The sequence below is a fragment of the Scyliorhinus canicula genome, chromosome 19 (assembly GCF_902713615.1).
Source record: "Scyliorhinus canicula chromosome 19, sScyCan1.1, whole genome shotgun sequence".
In the NCBI taxonomy this organism is placed as follows: Eukaryota; Metazoa; Chordata; class Chondrichthyes; order Carcharhiniformes; family Scyliorhinidae; genus Scyliorhinus; species Scyliorhinus canicula.
Window position 1 is genome coordinate 4,106,382 of NC_052164.1, and position 18,912 is coordinate 4,125,293.

The 18,912-nt window shown below is 49.2% G+C and overlaps 1 protein-coding gene across 2 annotated transcripts in view; it reads left to right on the forward strand.

Annotated features, from left to right (window-relative positions):
• The window catches only part of LOC119954333 (sorting nexin-11-like), a 129,257-nt gene that overhangs the window by 19,269 nt on the left and 91,076 nt on the right, over positions 1-18,912 (forward strand). For both annotated transcript variants that reach the window (XM_038779472.1, XM_038779474.1), the window contains exons 3-7: positions 1,075-1,267; positions 3,101-3,155; positions 9,890-9,976; positions 13,163-13,263; positions 14,272-14,370. In XM_038779472.1, coding sequence (XP_038635400.1) covers positions 3,132-3,155; positions 9,890-9,976; positions 13,163-13,263; positions 14,272-14,370 — 311 coding nt within the window. In that variant the 5' untranslated portion in view covers positions 1,075-1,267; positions 3,101-3,131. The remainder of the gene's footprint in view (positions 1-1,074; positions 1,268-3,100; positions 3,156-9,889; positions 9,977-13,162; positions 13,264-14,271; positions 14,371-18,912) is intronic.

Genomic DNA, 18,912 nt, shown 5'->3' on the forward strand with positions numbered 1-18,912 from the left:
GGATTTTCACAGTAACTTCATTGCAGTGTTAATGTAAGCCTGCTTGTGGCAATAAAGATTATTAAAGATTATTATTGTTTTCACACAGTGTCACTTCCTCCCCCCACACACAGTGGGTGGGATTCTCTCAGCCCTGGGCCTGGCCGGAGAATCCGCGCGACCGCGTGAATCGTGCCACGCCCCTCTCGATGCTGGCACGTGGTTCTCCGCAGAGCAGAGAATCGGCGCCATTGGCGCCGCCATGGTTGGTGCGGCGCTAGTCGTGGGCCGCTCTACGCGGCCGGTCCGCCGATTCTCGGCCAGTGTTGGGCCGAGCGGCCGTCGTAAAAATGCCGAGTCCCGCCAGCGCCGTCCACACCTCCTCTCAGCTGGCGGGAACTCGCCGTTGAAGGGTCCGGGGTGGCCTGTGGGGGGGGGTCCTACCCCGGGGGAGGGCTCCGATGTGGCCTGGCCGTGATCGGGGCCCACCGATTGGCGGGCCGGCCTCTCTGGCTGGGGGCCTCCTTTCCTATGCGTCGGCCCCTGTAGCCCCGCGCGATGTTGCATTGAAGGAGGCCACTGCGCATGCGCGGATCCCGCGGCGCCCAATTCGCGCCGCGATCGGAGCTGGAGCGGTGGGAACTGCTTCACTACCGTACTGGCCCCCTTTTGAGGCCAGAATGAGTCCTCGGTTCAGCCCGTTCACGCCGTCGTAAAACGCAACGGCGTTTACGATGACGTGGACACTGTGCCGAGGGATTAGAGAATCCCGCCCAGTAGCCGCGCTCTCAAAAAACGCAGCTTTTGTTGAAGCAACAATCCTTGATAATCCTGCCCATCCACATTCCACCATTTTGCCTGAACTCTGATGTGCCGAGGCCAGCTGTAACATGTTTACAGAAGTCTAGTCAAATAATCTAATGGGCCAGGATATTTTCTGAGAATGATGAATCTTTATCAACTGCAATGTGTGGGAAGCAGGTTTACGCTTTATCAGTCTGTTGTGCATGGCCTCCACTTCTATATCCAGACTGCAGGTTGTGAGATAACACGTTAGAAGGAAGCAAACCTGAACTTTGTGCTGTTTTTATGCAGGGCTTGTACTTGCTGCTGCCTGTCAGTGTCACTCAGATGAAGTGAGAGCTCAGCTGCTACAACTCTGGGTCGCAACCTAGTGACTGGAATACCATCTGCAAAACTGCTAGTTGGCGAAACATTAAATTGGACACTGAGATATAATGGCTTCTTCATGTACCTAAGTCATCGTTACTGGTTGGTGTTGCACAAAGTAAGATTATCATTAGTTTAAGCTGAAGGAATGTAGAGAATGAAAAATATCCTCATGGTTTCTTTTTCAGATTTGTACTTTTATCTGTGACCTGACATTACTTCTGCGGGTCTTGTGCAGTTAGAACTGGTTTTCAGCAGAATGATACTGGAGTTTCCGGCAGTGCTTCTCAAATGCTTTTTCTGCTGAAACCCTATTTTAATACTTCCGATTTGGTGCAACCCCAGAGGGAAAAATGGGAGGTGGTGGGAGGGGGCCATGGATGGTGTGGCAGGATGGGGGGGAGAGAGGAGGAATGCGTGGGATGGGGGTTTGGGGAGAGAGGAGGAATGTGTGGGATGGGGTGTGGTGATTCACACAGCAGAGATACAAGCACAAACAACAACTAAGACACTCACCATTTTGCAAGCTCCGTTGGTGTCAGCGACCGGGCTTCAAAACTTATGGATTGGGCTATGCCCATAGGTCTAAAAACCCACACATTTTGTCACAGCTGATCGCAGGACTGTCAAATCTAAGTTTCCGCTCCACAGCCATCAATGCCGCACTGCAAATCGCAGCCCCAATTGCTCACCCTGCGACCCCACTCCGCAACCCACAATTGGGGAACCCGTGGTTGAAAGGATTAAACGTTGAGGACAAGTTGCATAACCCTGTCTTGTATTCGCTTTTTTAGAAGTTTAAGGGGTGATCTGATCGAGGTGCTTACAATGTTATTATTTGATACGGTAGATGCAGACAAACTGTTACCTCGGGTGGGGAAATTAACAGCAAGGGGGCATACCCTTAAAATTAGAATTAAGATGACCTTAAAAGCCATTCAGAAACAAAATCAGGGGCATATATTCCACACAAAGAATATTGGGAATCTGAATCTCTCTTTCAAATAGGGGGAATTGCTCTATTTTTCTCCTCTTTACCTTCTGGAGGTCTGGACTTTGATTCCAACACAGGTTCTATATACGCACCAGTGCCTCACCCAACTGGGCAGCACGGTAGCATAGTGGTTAGCACAATTGCTTCACAGCTCCAGGGTCCCAGGTTCGATTCCCCACAGGGTCACTGTGTGTGCGGAGTCTGCACGTTCTCCCTGTGTCTGCGTGGGTTTCCTCCGGGTGCTCCGGTTTCCTCTCACAGTCCAAAGACATGCAGGTTAGGTGGATTGGCCATGCTAAATTGTACCTTAGTGTCCAAAATTGCTGTTTGTGTTGGGTGGGGTTACTGAGTTATGGGGATAGGGTGGAGGTGTTAACCTTGGATAGGGTGCTCTTTCCAAGAGCCGGTGCAGACCCGATGGGCCGAATGGCCTCCTTCTGCACTGTAGATTCTATGAAATCTATGAAACTCAGGCATTCATCATTCATCAAATGTAAGCAGGGCATTCGCTGCACATGTTTTAGGGAGGAGTGGGGGTGTTTGTCATAAGTCTCCTCAAGCGGTTACCCTTTCCTGCACAACTCAAAACTTCAGGTTCAGAAACCACATCTGAATCCTCAACATCCCCTTACCTTAGCCTGAGGGAGTTAAAGCTAATTGTCGCCACTCAACTGCTGACTGGGCTGAGAGTAACTAACCAAACACAGACTCCAGTCAACCAAAATACTCCAACTCAGCGATACAATGGTGAGTTCTGTCGATCTTTGTAATGAAGCGCCTGTTTGAGATGGGGGTTGGTGATTTACAAAGCTGGTTTCAGTGATAGATTTATTTCAACTGAGTGCATTTTAATTGTGTTTTGCTAAGCATTATTCTAAAATTGTCGAGAACTCTAAAAGCTTAGAATGTCGATGTAAAAATTGTCTTTGTTTAATTTGTGAGTCTGTGCCCTGACAGATGGTGCTGGAATTCTTCAACTGAAAACAAAATGATGGAAGAGCAGGAAGAAGAGGTAGGAATAATTCCTGAAATTCCTGCTGTCTGTTCTCCAGTACCACACCTGAGTGTGAGCTCCAGGGTCCCAGGTTCGATTTCCCACAGATTAGGGTGATCATTGCTCGGCACAACATCGAGGGCCGAAGGGCCTGTTCTGTGCTGTACTGTTCTATGTTCTATGTTCTATGTTCTATGTCACTGTCTGTGCAGAGTCTGCACGTTCTCCCCGTGTCTGTGTGGGTTTCCTCCGGGTGCTCCGGTTTCCTCCCACAGTCCAAAGACGTGCAGGTTAGGTGGATTGGCCATGATAAATTGCCCTTAGTGACCAAAAAGGTTAGGAGGGGTTATTGGGTTACGGGGATAGGGTGGAAGTGAGGGCTTAAATGGGTTGGTGAGACTCGATGGGCCAAATGGCCTCCTTCTGCACTGTATATTCTATGTTCTTAGTAAGCCCAGATAGTGAGTGTCAGAAAGCTATTTAACAGTAAAAAAAACACTAACAGCCTGGGGCTTTTAGAAAAGAAAAGGTTGAGGGTGACCTACCTTCACCCTTTGAAAGGATTTGATCGGGTAGACATAAAAAAGACATTTCCATAGAATACAGTGCAAAAGGAGGCCATTCAGCCCATCGAGTCTACACCGCCCCTCTGAAAGAGTATACTCCCCAGGCCCACACCACCACCCATATCCCCGTAACCCCACATCTCCGTAACCCCACCTAACCTACACATTTTTTGGACACTAAGGGGCAATTTATCATGTCCAATCCACCTAACCTGCACTTCTTTGGACTGGGGGAGGAAACCGGAGCTCCCGGAGGGAACACACACAGACACGGGGAGAGAGTGCAAACTCCACACAGACAGTCACCCAAGGCCGGAATTGAACCCGGGTCTCTGGCGCTGTGAGGCAGCAGTGCTAACCACTGTGCCGCCGTGCCACCCCTGTTTCCACCGGTTGGGGAGTCTAGAATTAGGGATAGTGAATATAAGATGGTAACCAATAAATCCAGTAAGGTCAGGTTATGCTGGTGAACGGAAGTGAGGTGGCGGGTGGGAACGCCAAGAGGGGTGGCCAGGGGGAGGGGGGAAAGGGGAAGTGCGGGTGGAAGAAGGGGAAGGGGGAAAGTGGGGGGTGGGGGTGAGAGATAACTTGGTCAAGTGCGAAGAAAGGGGCCATCTGGGATGGGCTGGGTACAGATTGGAATTAAAGGGGCAGTAGTTAAGTGGGGAAGATGACAGACGGTAGAGGGGATTGGAGGCACAAGCCTCCGGTAAGGTTGGTAACATGGAACGTCCGGGGACTGAATGGGCCGGTTAACAGGTCGCGGGTGTTCGCGCACCTCAGGAGTTTGGAAGCAGGGGCTGTCTTTTTGCAGGAGACACACCTCTGTGTGAAGGACCAGGTTAGGTTAAGGAAGGGGTGGGTCGGGCAGGTTTTTCACTCTGGGTTTGATTTGAAATTGAGGGGTGTGGCGATTTTAATGAGCAAAAAAATTGGATTTGTGAGTGCGAAGGAGGTGAGGGATCCAGGTGGGAGATAGTGATTGTGAGTGGGGTATTGGAAGGGGCACCGGTAGTGTTGGTAAATGTGTATGCCCCAAATTGGGATGATGTAGGTTTTATGAGGGGGTTGCTGGCAGCAATCCTGGATTTGGCCACACACCAGTTGATCATTGGAGGAGATTTTAACTGTGTCCTGGAGCCGAGGGTGGATAGATCGAGCCCCAGGTCGATGGGCAGGGTACGAATGGCAAGGGAGCTGGGGGTTTATGGAGAGGTTGGGTATTGTGGATCCATGGCGCTTTCAGAACCCAGGGGGAAGGGAGTATTCCTTTTCACACGTCTATAAGGTATATTCGAGGATTGATTACTTTGTAGTGAGTGGTGAGATTTTGGTTGGGGTGGAGGGGGCAGAGTATGCGGAGATAGTTATCTCGGACCATGCACTCCACTGGCTGGATATTCGGTTCAGTACAGGATGAGAGCAGATGCTGGGGTGGAGGTTTGACTTGGGGTTGTTGGCTGATGGAGGTTTTTGAGATAAGGTGCTGTTGGCGATTAGGGATTATGTGGAGTTCAATCAGAATGGGGAGGTGTCGGCGGGCATTTTTTGGGAAGCACTGAAGGCAGTGGTCCAGGGAGAAATTATCTCATTTACGGTTCATGCGAATAAGGAAAGGAGGGCGGAACATGACCGTCTAGTGAGCGAGATAGTGGAGGTGGACAGGGAATATTCAAGGGTTCCCACCGTGGAGGGATTGGCGAGGAGGAGAAAGTTTCAAGGGGCAATGTGACAGGCTGACAACGGGGAGGGCAGTAGGGCAACTGCGTAGGGCAAGAGGGATGCAATACGAGTATGGGGAGAAGGCGAGCCGCATGCTGGCGCACCAGCTGCGGAGGCAGGCTGCGTCCAGGGAAATATTGAAAATCCGGACTGGGGATGTGGTGTCAGAGCCAGGGAAGATAAATGAGGCATTTAGAGAGTATTACAGGGACTTTATGAGGCAGACCCAGGAGCAGAGGAGGGGGACATGGGGTGGTTTCTGGGCAAGCTGGAATTTCCCCAGGGGGAGGAAGCAAAGAGGCAGGTGTTGGAGGAGCTCCTGGGGCTGAGGGAGGTGCTGGATAGTATCAGGGGTATGAAGTCGGGGAAGGTGCTGGATAGTATCAGGGGTATGAAGTCGGGGAAGGTGCTGGATAGTATCAGGGGTATGAAGTCGGGGAAGGCCGTATCAGGAATTTGCGGCGAAACAGGCACCACATCTGTTGGGGGTGTTTAATGAAGCACTGGAGAAGGGGGAGCTGCCGGAGACGATGAAGCAGGCAGTAATCACACTAATCCCAAAAAAAAGGGATTTTTTATTCACTATTGAATACGGATGTGAAAGTATTGGCTAAGTTGTTGGCGGGGAGGATGGAGGATTATGTCCTGGGGGTGGATGCAGAAGATCAAACAGGCTTTGTGAAGGGCAGGCAGCTCGCGAGTAATATAAGACGGCTGTTGAATGTGGTGATGAATCCATCGAGAGCTCTGGTACCGGAGGTGGTGGTGTCCATGGACGCGGAGAAAGCATTTGATCGGGTGGAGTGGCGGTACTTGTTCGAAGTTTAGGGAAGGTTTGGGTTTTGGCCGAGATTTGTGGCATGGGTGCATTTGCTGTATGTGGTGCCAAAAGCGAGGGTGATGATGAATGATATGAGCTCACAAAGCTTTGACTTACACAGGGGTACGAGGCAGGGGTGCCCACTGTCGCCACTACTGTTTGCGCTGGCCATAGAGCCATTGGCGATGGCTCTCAGGCGGTAGGCAGAGTGGCAGGGGATAATGAGGGGACAGAGGGAGCATCGGGTGTCGCTCTATGTCGATGACCTCTTGCTGTATGTTTCAGATCCGTTGGAGAGTATGGGAAGGATTATGGGCCTGTTAGGGAGATTTGGAGGGTTCTCATGATACAAGCTGAATCTATGGAAAAGCGAGGTATTCCCGGTGAATGAGCTGGCACAGCGGGCTAATTTAGGGGTGATGCCATTTACGGTAGCGAGGGATAGGTTTAGGTACTTGGGGATTCAGATAGCGATGGAATGGATGGGCCGCCATAAGTGGAACTTAACGAAGCTGGTGGAGGAGGCCAGGGAGGATCTTAAGAGGTGGGATACACGGCACTTAACATTGGCGGGGAGGGTCCAAGTAGTGAAAATGAATATTCTGCCGAGGTTCTTGTTTATCTTTCAGGCTCTCCCGATCTTTATACCAAAGGCCTTTTTTCGGAAAGTGGACACAATCATCTCTGACTTTGTATGGGCGGGGAAGGTGCCGAAGGTGGGGAGGACCCTGTTACAGAGGCAGAGGCAGCAGAGGGGGTTGGCGTTGCCAAACATGCTTCATTATTATTGGGCAGCCAATGTGGACAAGGTGCGGTGGTGGTGGGAAGGAGAAGGGGTAGAGTGGGTTAGGGTGGAGGAGGAATCTTGTAAGGGGTCTAGTTTGAGGGCTATGGTGACGGCAGCATTGCCAATGGCTCCGAGTAGGTATTCGGAGCCCAGTGGTACAGTCCATGGTGAAGATATGGAATCAGCTGAGGAGGCATTTTAGGGTGGAAGGGATGTCGGTGCTAACGCCGCTGTGCGAGAATCATGGGTTTGAGCTGGGGGAGATGGATAGTGTTTCGAGGAGGTGGAGGGAAGTGGGGCTGGTCAAGGTGAGGGATTTGTATTTGGAGGAAGGGTTCGCCAGTCTGGAGGAGCTAAGGGAAAGGGTACAGCTGCCGAGGGGTAGTGAGTTCAGGTATCTACAGGATAGGGACTTTGCACGAAAGGCCAGGAAAGGGTTCCTAGATTGCCGGGATACACCCTGCTGGAGCGACTGCTGCTTCCGGATGTGGAAGGGGAGGGAAGAATTGGGGATATATATATAAGTGGCTAGGGGAGCAGGGAGGCGAGCAGGTGGTGAAGATCAAGGAGAAATGGGAAGCGGAGTTGGGAATGGAGATCAATTGGGGAGTATAGAGTGAGGCATTGCGTAGGGTAAACGGGATCTCCTCTTGTGCAAGGATGAGCCTGATACAGTTTAAGGTGGTGCACAGAGTGCATATGACCCGGGCGAGAATGAGTGGGTTCTTTCAGGGGGTAGCAGATGAGTGTGAGAGGTGTGGGTGGGGCCAGCGAATCATGTGCACATGTTTCAGGGTTGTGAAAAATTGGGAAGATTCTGGGCGGAGCGTTCACGGTTTTAGCCAGGATAGTGGAGGAGGAGGTGGACCCGGACCCTTTGGTGGCGATATTTGGGGTGTCAGAGAAGCCGGAGCTCATGGAGAGGAGGAAGGCTGATGTCTTGGCCTTTGCCTCTCTGATTGCACAGCGACGACTTTTACTGGAGTGGCGGTCGGCATCGCCACCAGGGGTAGCAGCTTGGCTGGGTGACCTGTACGACTTCCTGCTGTTAGAGAAGATAAAGTATGAGTTAAGGGGCTCAGCAGGGGTGTTTGAGAAAAGGTGGGGGATGTTTGTGACCGTGTTTGAGGAGCTGTTCGTCGCAAGGGGGTGGGGGCGGGGGGATGGGTGATGGGGAGGTGGGGTGAAAAAGGAGAAAAATCTGTACAAACTGTATAGTTGATTGTTTGGAAGAATGTTTCCTGGGGTGTTTATTTGCTGTAACCTACTTTGATACAAGTTTGAATAAAATGCGTTTTTAAAAAAAAAATCCATTAAGGTACCCAGAGTTTGTTCAGATTGTGGAGCTTGCTACCACGGAGTAGTTGAAAATGAAAATCGCTTATTGTCACGAGTGGACTTCAATGAAGTTACTGTGAAAAGCCCCTAGTCGCCACATTCCGGCGCCTGTTCGGGGAGGCTGGTACGGGAATTGAACCGTGCTGCTGGCCTGCCTTGATCTGCTTTAAAAGCCAGCCCTAAACCAGTTGAGCTGAATAGCATAGATGCATTGAAACACCCACAATAAAACTTACTTGTTGGTAGATGTTTAATTTACGCAGGGTTACATTCAAGATCCACTCTAATTTTATATTTTTCCGATCTCTACCACCCCTGAAGCTGCCAACCCTGCCAAACCCTAGCTCCAGCAATCCAGCAGAAAGATTTAGCACAAGCCGCATGTGAAATCAGAATGCCTCCTAATTTGTGATTTAGATTCTCTTGAGTAAATGTTTTTTATGCAAATGAGACTGATGGTAATGCCACTTCAGTCCTGGAAGTAGTTGGCAGTTTTGGGCTTATCGGTACCTCAAGGTCAGTCTGATTCTATCTGTTATCTTCAAAAAAAAGTTTACTTTCTTGGTGTCCACATTTTAGTTACATTTTATTTGCAAATTTCTGCTTTCTTTGTTTTAATTGTAATTTTTTTTTTCAAATAGTTTGTTTCAACAAATATCCTGATTGTTGTTTCACTTTGCATATAACTCACAAGCACATGGGAAATAGTGAAAGAGGGGCTGGCCTCATTTCAGGACAGTGGTCAATGGGATAGGTTTTAAAGAGTGTCTTAGAGGAAGAGAGAGAGAGGCAGAGGGGTATAGGAACTGAATTACAGAACTTAGGCCCAGACAGCTGACGGAATGGCAAGCTGTAGTGGAGTGAAAGAAAGCAAGAATACAAAAGAAGGCAGAAATGGTGGGGCACAGAGTTGTTGGAGGATTGTGGTTCTGGGAGCTGGAGGAGGTTAAAGAGATAGGGTGAGGTCATGGCCAAGGAGCCATCTGAAAACAACGGTGAGAATTTAAAAATTGAGGTGTTGCCAGATTTTGAGCCCGTGTCGGTTAGTGAGCACAGGTATGATGGGCACACAAGTAGTGTGGGGCTGGTTTAGCACAGTGGGCTAAACAGTTGGGTTGTAAATCAGAACAAAGCCAGCAGCGCGGGTTCAATTCCCGTACCGGCCTCCCCAAGTAGGCGCCGGAATGTGGCGACGAGAGGCTTTACACAGTGACTTCATTTGAAGCCTACTTGTGACAATAAGTGATTTTCATTTTCATTATTCATGGACTAATGAGATGGTGCGAGTGAGGATACAGGCAGCAGAGTTTTAAATGAGTTCAAGTTTAAAGGAGGCGTCACACCTGCCAGAGGGGCATTGGAATAGTTGAGTTTAAAACTAACAAAAGCATGGAGGAGGGTTTCAGCAGCAGATGAACTGAGGCAGGAGTGGAAATGGGTGATGTTATAGAAGGGGGAGGGGTTAGTTTACAAAGTCATTCAGTTTGTGATGTGTTTAAGACTGTAATGTTTTTGGTAGGAATTCATCACTGTGCGAGTGCAGGATCCAAGAATACAAGACCAGAGTTCCTGGAGTTCTTACGTGGATTATAATATATTCCTTTACGTAAGTATGGTGTGTGTTATTTGCTTGGATGTGATTCAAGTGCTTAAAATGCTAAAGGGACCTGATATGGTAGATTTTTTAAATTTATTTTTACCCATACCTAATTGCCCTTGAATTGATTGGCTTCCTAGGCCATTTCCGAGGGCAGTTAAGAGTCGACCACATTTCTGTGGATCTGGAGTCACATGTAGACCAGACCAGGTAAGGACAGCAGATTTCCTTTCCCAAAGGGCATTAGTGAACCTGATGGTTGTTTACGACAGTCAATCATAGTTTCATGGTCAGCAGTACTGGAATTAGCTTTTAATAACTGAATTCAAATGCCACTCGCTGCTCCAGTCAGAATTGAACTATTGTTCCCAGGGCATTGGGCCTTTAGATTACTAGTCCAGTGACACTCTAACTGTGCCACTGTCTCGCCCTAAAGATGACGATACCAGCAGTGCAGCAATCCCTCAGTATTGCGCTGGACTATCAGCCTACCTTGTTATGTTCAAGTCCTGGAGTGAGACTTGAACCAGAAACCTTCTGACTCAGAGGTAACTGCTCCCAACAGGGCCACAATCCAAACTTAAGAGAAGCTTTATCCTCTAGTCCGAGAATCAAGAGCAAGGGGGCACAGTCTTAAAGTTCGAGCTGGGCTATTTAGGGATGAAACCAGGAAGGAGTTGTTCCACACACACAGTGGTGGGAATCCTCCCCACCCGCCTCCCTGCAGAAAAAAGTCTGTGAATGTTGTTGTCAATTGAAATTTTAAGGCTGAGATTGATGTATTTCAAGTAGCTGAAGATATCAAAGAATATGGAGCAAAGTTGGGGAAGTGGAGTTGAGTACTGCTCCTGATGATCTGATTGAAGGGCAGAACAGTAGCATAGTGGTTAGCACAATTGCTTCACAGCTCCAGGGTCCCAGGTTCGATTCCCGGCTTGTCTGTGCGGAGTCTGCACGTTCTCCCCGTGTGTGCGTGGGTTTCCTCCGGGTGCTTGGGTTTCCTCCCACAGTCCAAAGATGTGCGGGTTAGGTGGATTGGCCATGATAAATTGCCCTTCGTGTCCAAAATTGCCTTTAGTGTTGGATGGGGTTACTGAGTTATGGGGATAGGGTGGAGGTGTTGACCTTGGGTAGGCTGCTCTTTCCAAAAGCCGGTGCAGACTCGATGGGCCGAATGGCCTCCTTCTGCACTCTAAATTCTATGATCTAATTCTATGAATAAACTAAAGGGCTTGGACAGCTTCGGTTTCCATTTCCCTGCAATCCTCTCACACCAATCCTAGCCTTTCATCAATCACACTTGCATGTTAACAGGCTGGCCCGAGGTGCAAATTGCTGCAACCATGCTGCCACAGGGAGGCAAACAAATGCAGTGCAGAGATGAGACACTTTGGTATTCTTTCTCCTCTGGGCCTCTGATGGGAACTCTTCTCAGCAATATCCTGCTTCTCTACACCATGAGTGTTTCTATGTCCAATTGGCATAATTCGCAGTAACCTTACTCTGATCTTTGCATACAAAGGCTCAGTAAAACTGGGACTGGGGCAGCACGGTGGCACAGTGGTTAGCACTGCAGCCTCAAGGCGCCGAGGTCCCAGCTTCGATCCCGGCTCTGGGTCACTGTCCGTGTGGAGTTTGCACATTCTCCCCGTGTCTGCGTGGGTTTCACCCCCACAACCCAAAGATGTGCAAGGTAGGTGGATTGGCCATGCTAAACTGCCCCTTAATTGGAAAAAATGAATTTGGGTACTCTAAATTTATTTTAAAAACTGGGACTGAAATTGTTTGTCTCGACTCCACGACTCAACCTCCTGGTCTCCCCATTACCCTCTGTGAATGTGCTGACTTGCTGTGGCACATTGCCATAATTGGTAAGTCGCACCAGCACTTTAGCTGAGTAGCAGTTTGCCACACGGGGCAATGAGCGTTCATCGGATTTTTGTCCGTAGTGTAGGAGCGGCACATGTAGTCCGATCCTGTCATTTCCACACATGCGCACATCCAAACAGGAGTCATTAGACGGCGATCAGGAGCAGGCGCCATGGCTGGTTTTCCTTGCCCCAAAGGCTAGTGGTGTAGTGGCTATTGTTGTGCCCCAGTCCTGCCCTAGTTTAGTTCAGATGAATCAGTACAGACTCAGGATTGAATATGAAGCTATCTGTCTCTGTAAGGGTGCTTAGTGCCACACTGTAATTGTCAAAAGAACGAGAGGCGACTTGAGGGGAATTTTTATGCTGTGTAAAACCAGGTTGTTGTGATCTGGTACACACTGCCTGAAAGGATGGTGGAAGCAGGTTCAATAATAACTTTCAAAAGGGAATTAAGCATAAGGACATAAGAAAACAGAGCAGAAGCCAGCTATATGGCTCCCTTGGCCTGTTCTGTCATTCAGTAACACCATGGCCTCACCTGCACTTTCCTCCCTGTTTTACATAACTCTTGACTCCAATATAGTTCAAGGATCAGTCTTTCTCAGCTTTGAATAGATTCAATGACGTAGCCTCCACAGCTCTTGGAGGCCGAGAATTCCATAGGTACACAACCATCTGAGAAAAAAAAAATCCTCATCTCCAACTTAAAGGGTAAAATAATTGAATAAATGCTTGAAGGGGAAAGATTTGCAGGGTTATATGGCAAGAACAGGGGAGTGGATTTAATTGGTTAACTTTTTAATAGGGTTAGCACATGCTGAATGGACAAATAACCTCTTCCTCACTATAGATATAACTAGTGGAGTTGACCAGGGAGAACCGGTAGATGTGGTTTATTTAGACTTTCAGAAGGTTTTCGACAAGGTCTCACACAGCAGATTGCTTTTATAAAAATATAAATTTAGAGTACCCAGTTCTTTTTTTTCCAATTAAGGGCCAATTCACCTACCCTGCACGTCTTTTTGGGTTGTGGGGGTGAGACCCATGCAGACTTGGGGAGAATGTGCAAACTCCACATGGACAGTGACCCAGAGCCGGGATCGAACCCAGGTCCTCGGGCCGTGAGGCAGCAGAGCTAGACCACTGGGGAGAAGGCGAGATGAGGGTATTGAACTTGATGATGAGCCATGATCATAATGAATGGCGGAGTAGGCTCGAAGGGCCGAATGGCCTCCTCCTCTTTCTGTTTCCATGTATATTATTTTCTGATTCTATGGGGGAGGGAGTGCAGATTACTGAAAGGCCATTTGCTGTTCTCTTTCAGACAAATAGCAAGGCTTTTACTGTAAAGACCTCCTGTGTGCGGAGACGATATCGTGAGTTTGTGTGGCTGAGGCGCAGGCTCCAGAAGAATGCTGGATTGGTGTAAGTACTGATCCGAATGCAACTCCTAACCACGATGCACAGAGCACTAGAATTAAGAGCACTGAGCAACACATAGAATGATGGATGATTTGGAAACTGGGTCCCCTAAAAAGACATGGCATGCTGTCCAGTGAATAATTTTGGCATTAGACCTGCTCAGCACTACTGACCCCACTGGAGTTTTTTAAATATAGATTTAGAGTACACAATTCATTTTTCCAATTAAGGGGCAATTTAGCATGGCCAATCCACCTACCCTGCACATCTTTGGGTTGTGGGGGCAAAACCCACGGCAACACGGGGAGAATGTGCAAACTCCACATGGACAGTGACCCAGAGCCGGGATCGAACCTGGGACCTCGGCGCCGTGAGGCTGCAGTGCTAACCACTGTGCCACAGTGCAGCCCCTCCCCCACTGAAATTTGAGCTGAAGGTGAGAGGACAACTCATTTAATACCTCATGGAGCCAACTGTGGCTCATTTAGCAGGGCTGCAAAATATTGTCCATCCACCTGAGAGGGCAAATGGTGTCTCGGCTTAACGTCTCACCCAAAAGCCAATACTTCTGACAGTGCGGCACTCCCTCAATACTGGCACTGCTTGTTTTGTAACATGTGTTCAAGTCTCTGCTGTAATATTTGAACCCACAATTCCAACTCCATTCATGATTTGCACTTACCAGGCGGCACTCTGCATTGGTGTTCACAGTCTATGAAAACCCTGTCGATTCTTCTACTTTGCTAGACTTGGCGCTGACCCAAATTGCAACTTCCTTTTGCCTCCCTCCCCCAAACCTGGCTCATTTTTTAGTCCAGCTCGCCTGCTTCTGTTAAACCTTTTTTCGTTTTAGAATTCAAACATCCTTTCCGAATTGCACTTTTGGTGACTCCACCTCTCGCCCCAGTCATTTATTGCCTGATTGTTTGGGAAGGTCATTCTTATATTACTGATTGCTGCGTTCCCCTTTGCCAAAATGTTCAGAATTCCCTGTTGCTTTTATTTTCGCAGACCTCTCCCAGAGCTTCCAGGCAAGAAACCATTTTTCCAAGTTAACGACAGTGAAGGTATAGAGAGGAGACGACAGGGTTTGCAGCAGTTTCTGGAAAAGTAAGTGCAGGATGAGGAGTGTAATGACATTTGATTTAAGTGGCGTTGCTGAGAAATCTTGGTTAACACTTTGGCCCTTGCTTTTATTCCCAGTTCCTCCCCTCTGTGACAGAATTTAATTCACTGCAAATAAACAGATTTCCAGTATTTCAATTATTTAATTCTTCTTCTTGCATGAGGTGAGACAGAGTGAGGGCAGGCAAGTGAATCACGGGGGGGGGGGGGGGGGGGGGTCATTGCTCAGTCCAAACCTGTCTCCCCCCCTGCTCCCGACATGCACATCAGGGATTTGTGGATACCAATAATGATACCAACAGTTAGGGCTTAGATGAAGTGGCGTTCTTAAAATGTATACAGGAAAACTTTTTAATGTCAACATGTAGAGGGTCCAACAAGGGATGGTGCAGTGCCAGACCTAATTCTGGGGAATGAAGCCGGGCAGGTGGTTGAGGTGAAGGTTGGGGAGCATTTTAGTAATAGCGACCACAACATGGTACAATTTAAGATTGTTATGGACAAAGCAATAGACATTATGCATAAAGAAGTTTTGGATTGGGAAGAGCGGATTTCAATAAAATAAGGCAGGATCTGGCCAAGGTAGACTGAGAAGAGTTACTTGTGGGGGAACTTGCAGAAGAGCAGTCGGGGGGGGGCGTTCAAAGATGAAATGGGGAGGGTACAGGCCCAACGTGTTCCCTCCTGGGTAATAGGAAGGAGTAACAAGCCCAGAGAACCATGGATGACCAGAGATATTCAGGTTATGATGAGAAGGAAACAAAAGGCTTTTAGCAAGTACGAGGGGAGCAAATCAGTGGAGAAATTAGTGGAGTACCGAAAGTGCAGAATGGAGCTTAAGAAAGCAATTAGGAGAGCAAAGAGGGGATATGGGAAAGCTTTGGCTGGTAAAAGTAGGGAAAATGCCAAGTATATCAACGGGAAGAGGATAACCAGGGAAAGGGGGGCAATCTGTGGGTGGAGCCAGAGGACATTGGTAGGGTGTTGAACGGATACTTCACATCTGTCTTCACCCAAGAGAATGAGGATGTAGGTCTGGAACTCAGAGAGAGAGACTGTAAGGTTCTTCAGCAAACTGCCATAGGGAGTGACAAGGCATTGGAGGTGTTGCAGTCTTAAAAGTGGACAAATCTCCAGGTCCGGATAAATTGTTTCCCAGGCTGTTGTGGGAGATGAGGGAGGAGATTGCAGGGGCTCTGACACAATTTTTAATTCCTCCCTAGCCATGGGAGAGGTGCCAAAGGATTGGAGAACAGTTAATGTGGTTTCACTATTTATTGATTGATTGATTTATTTATTGTCACATGTACCGAGGTACAGTGAAATGTATTATTCTGCGTACAGTCCAGGCAGATTGCTCCATACATGAATACTTTGAGCATTCTATAAATACCAGTTATAAAGGTTATAAGAAGAGGATCTGTATGGGAGAGCTCGTAGAGAGTCGCCGTACTCCGGTGCCATCTCAGAATTCAAGTGCTAATGAAGCACCAAAGTTTCACACGAGCAGGTATGACACCACCATTGCAGGAGAGTCATGGTTTGATGAGACATATTATAAAGTTGGGTTACAACTTATAAAGAATATATTTAAGAAAGGCTGTAGAGATAAGCCAGGGAAACTACAGACCAGTGAGTCTCACGTCAGTGGTAGGGAAACTTGGAGAATGTTCTGAAGGAGAGAATCTATCTCCACTTGGAGAGTCAAGGTTTGATCGGGAATAGTCAGCATGGCTTTGTCAGAGGGAGGTCATGCCCAACAAATTTGATTGAATTGTTTTGAGGAGGTGACCAGGTGTGTGGATGAGGGTGGTGTAGTCGATGCAGTTTATATGGATTTTATATGATAAGGTCCTACGCGGGAGACTTATAAAGAAGGCAAATGCACATGGGTTACAGGGTAATTTGATAAGGTGGATTCAAAATTGGCTTCTTTGTGGGAGACAGGATAATGACAGACGGCTGTTTTAGTGACTGGAAGCCAGTGACCAGTGGGGTACCACAGGGAGCTGTGCTGGGTCCCTTATTATTCGTCACTTATATAAACAAGACAGAAGACTATGTGGGGGGTAGGATCAGTAAGTTTGCAGATGACACAAAGGTCGCTGGCTGGTTAACAGTGAGGTTGAGTGTCTTGGGTTACAGGAAGATGTAGACGGGATGGTCAAATGGGCAGATAAGTGGCGAGGGATTGGTACTCGGCCCGCATTGCAGAAGAAAGTACCAGAGGCGTCACATTGCTCGAGGGCAACGATTTCCCCCCCGTGATCCTCGATCCATGCTCTGTTCACAGGATGCACATCAGAGGTCGAGGGAGTCTGCTGCCTACCCCGTCCGATTGCCTTCAATGCCCCTGGCGGGTGTTCTCTGGGGCCGGAGGGCCCCTGCGACTTGCCGGCGGCACATGTCTCGCCGTGCCGGCCTGTTCCAAGTGCTGACTTTGAGACGCGGCGTTGGCAGCGAGCTGGGTCTTGGGGAGGCATGGTGTTGAAGCCCTCGGCGATGCTGCTCAGTGACTGGGCCATGCTGTGGAGCACCCTGGCAATGCCCACCTGTGACTGGGACACGTCCCCTAGCGACCGGAACATGCTGTGGTGCTTCAGCTATGCCCATCTGAGAGTTGGACATGTCCTGCAGCGCTTCAGCTCAGTGCACCTGGTAGTGGGTGATGCCCCCCGGGCGGGCTCTTTGAGGTGCTCAGCCATGGCCGTCACCGACTGAGCCACGCCTTGGACACCTCCACTCATGCTGCCGACGTCCTGCATCAGGCTCTCCACTGCGGTCACCACCCTAGCAGTGCCGGGACCATCTCCTGTGCCCGTAGCCTCTGAGCTCCAATCGGCTATGGACCTGCTGGATGGTCACTAACATTCCCCTCTGAATCTCACAGCTGCATCCTAGCGTCTGTATCAGCTCCGGGTAAACCTGGTCCACAGGCTCAGCGTCTGACTGGGATCCAGCCGACCTCCGACTGCGACTCACCCGGGCGTTCCTGCCTCCACCTGATGTGCACAGTAACTGTGTGCTGCTCATCAGAATGTGCCCCAGATGCCTATCCACTAGCGTTGCCCAATGATTTGTGTGTGTCTGCCTGGTGGAGGGTGGGGATGATAGCTTGACGCATTGACGGTGGCAACCACGGAGCTCTCCTCTGAGATGTTCTTGTGGGTTGTGTGTGGTGTGTGTGTGTGGTGGGTGGGGGGGGGGGGGGGGGGGGGGGGGGTGGGGGGGGGGGGGGGGGGGGAGCCAGGAGCCACCTTGGATGGTCCACGGGGTCGGATGGAGACCACGGGAGAATGAGACATGTGGTTACTGGGAGGGATGGGGTCCAGTCTGTCTGGCATTAACAATCATGTGTGACAGGTCATCTGGGTGGGATTCGATGGATCCTCACCTCTGTGTCATACGCCATCCTCTACGTTGGTTACAGCTCTGTCCTTATGACCTCCAGGGCCCGTTCCTCATAGGGGGTGAGGACTCTGATGTCCGGCACCCCACTGCCCGTCTGGGCCCTCTGCCGTCTATTGTGAACCAACTTCTCCTGCAGGGTCACAGAGAGGGGGTGGGGAGGCATCATGAGCCGCCAGCGTTGTGGGGCTGGTGTTCCCGGACGTTTGCCTGCGAGCTGAGTGGGGTTGACCGCACAAGAGCAGTTTAACAGCTGCTCTCCCTTTTTAATGGGGGGGTGACGAGAGCGGTCCCAGCGAATCAGCCGACAGGACCATCATTTGCAGCAAACGACATAGGGCCTCATTAAGTGGAACAATTAACATTTTATAGTGGCGATGGCCTTGCTGATCCGAGCTTCGGGAAGCTGCCGGCAGTTCCCGCTCGCTACCACACTTCAAAACCTTTCCATTAATGCGCTCCCCCTATATTGCCCATTTTTGCAACAATCATTCCTTAAATAAACCCTGGATTTGTTCCTCATTCTATCTTGTTGAAGTTTATCCCATGTGTTGATGACTCTTTGTGTGAAGGAAAGCCTCCTCTAGCGGCCCTAATATTGCCATAACTGTTTGAAGCTGAGCTGCTTTGTCCTGCTCTCATAATTTAACCTCATAATTGGATGTGGTAAAACATGCCGAAGCACTCGCAGAGGTTTTCAAATAAACCTGAGGGAGAGAAGGTGGGTGCGCTGACTGATGACAGTTACTTTAAATAGGTATATCCTGGTCAGATTACCTTCATTTGAAGTGAACACATGGCTGAATATTTTATTTGGAGACTGAATTGTTTGGGCTCTGAACTTCCTTCGGGCATTTGCTTGATGTTGATTCTGTCCCAGATCCCCAGGGAAGTGGGTATTAGTCTGAATAGTGCCGACCCGCTACTAGTTGGGGCGTTCCCCTGGTTCTCTGCTCCACTGGGGTGCAGGAACATTGGGAGGCGCTATGTAATGGGCTAATAGACCATCACAACCATTCAAAACTCTGCTGATACTGAATGGTGCTGCTTTGTTACAGCTGGGTACTGACCCAGATTACTGCTCCCTTCCTGGGGGACTACCAACCCTTACACTCCCTT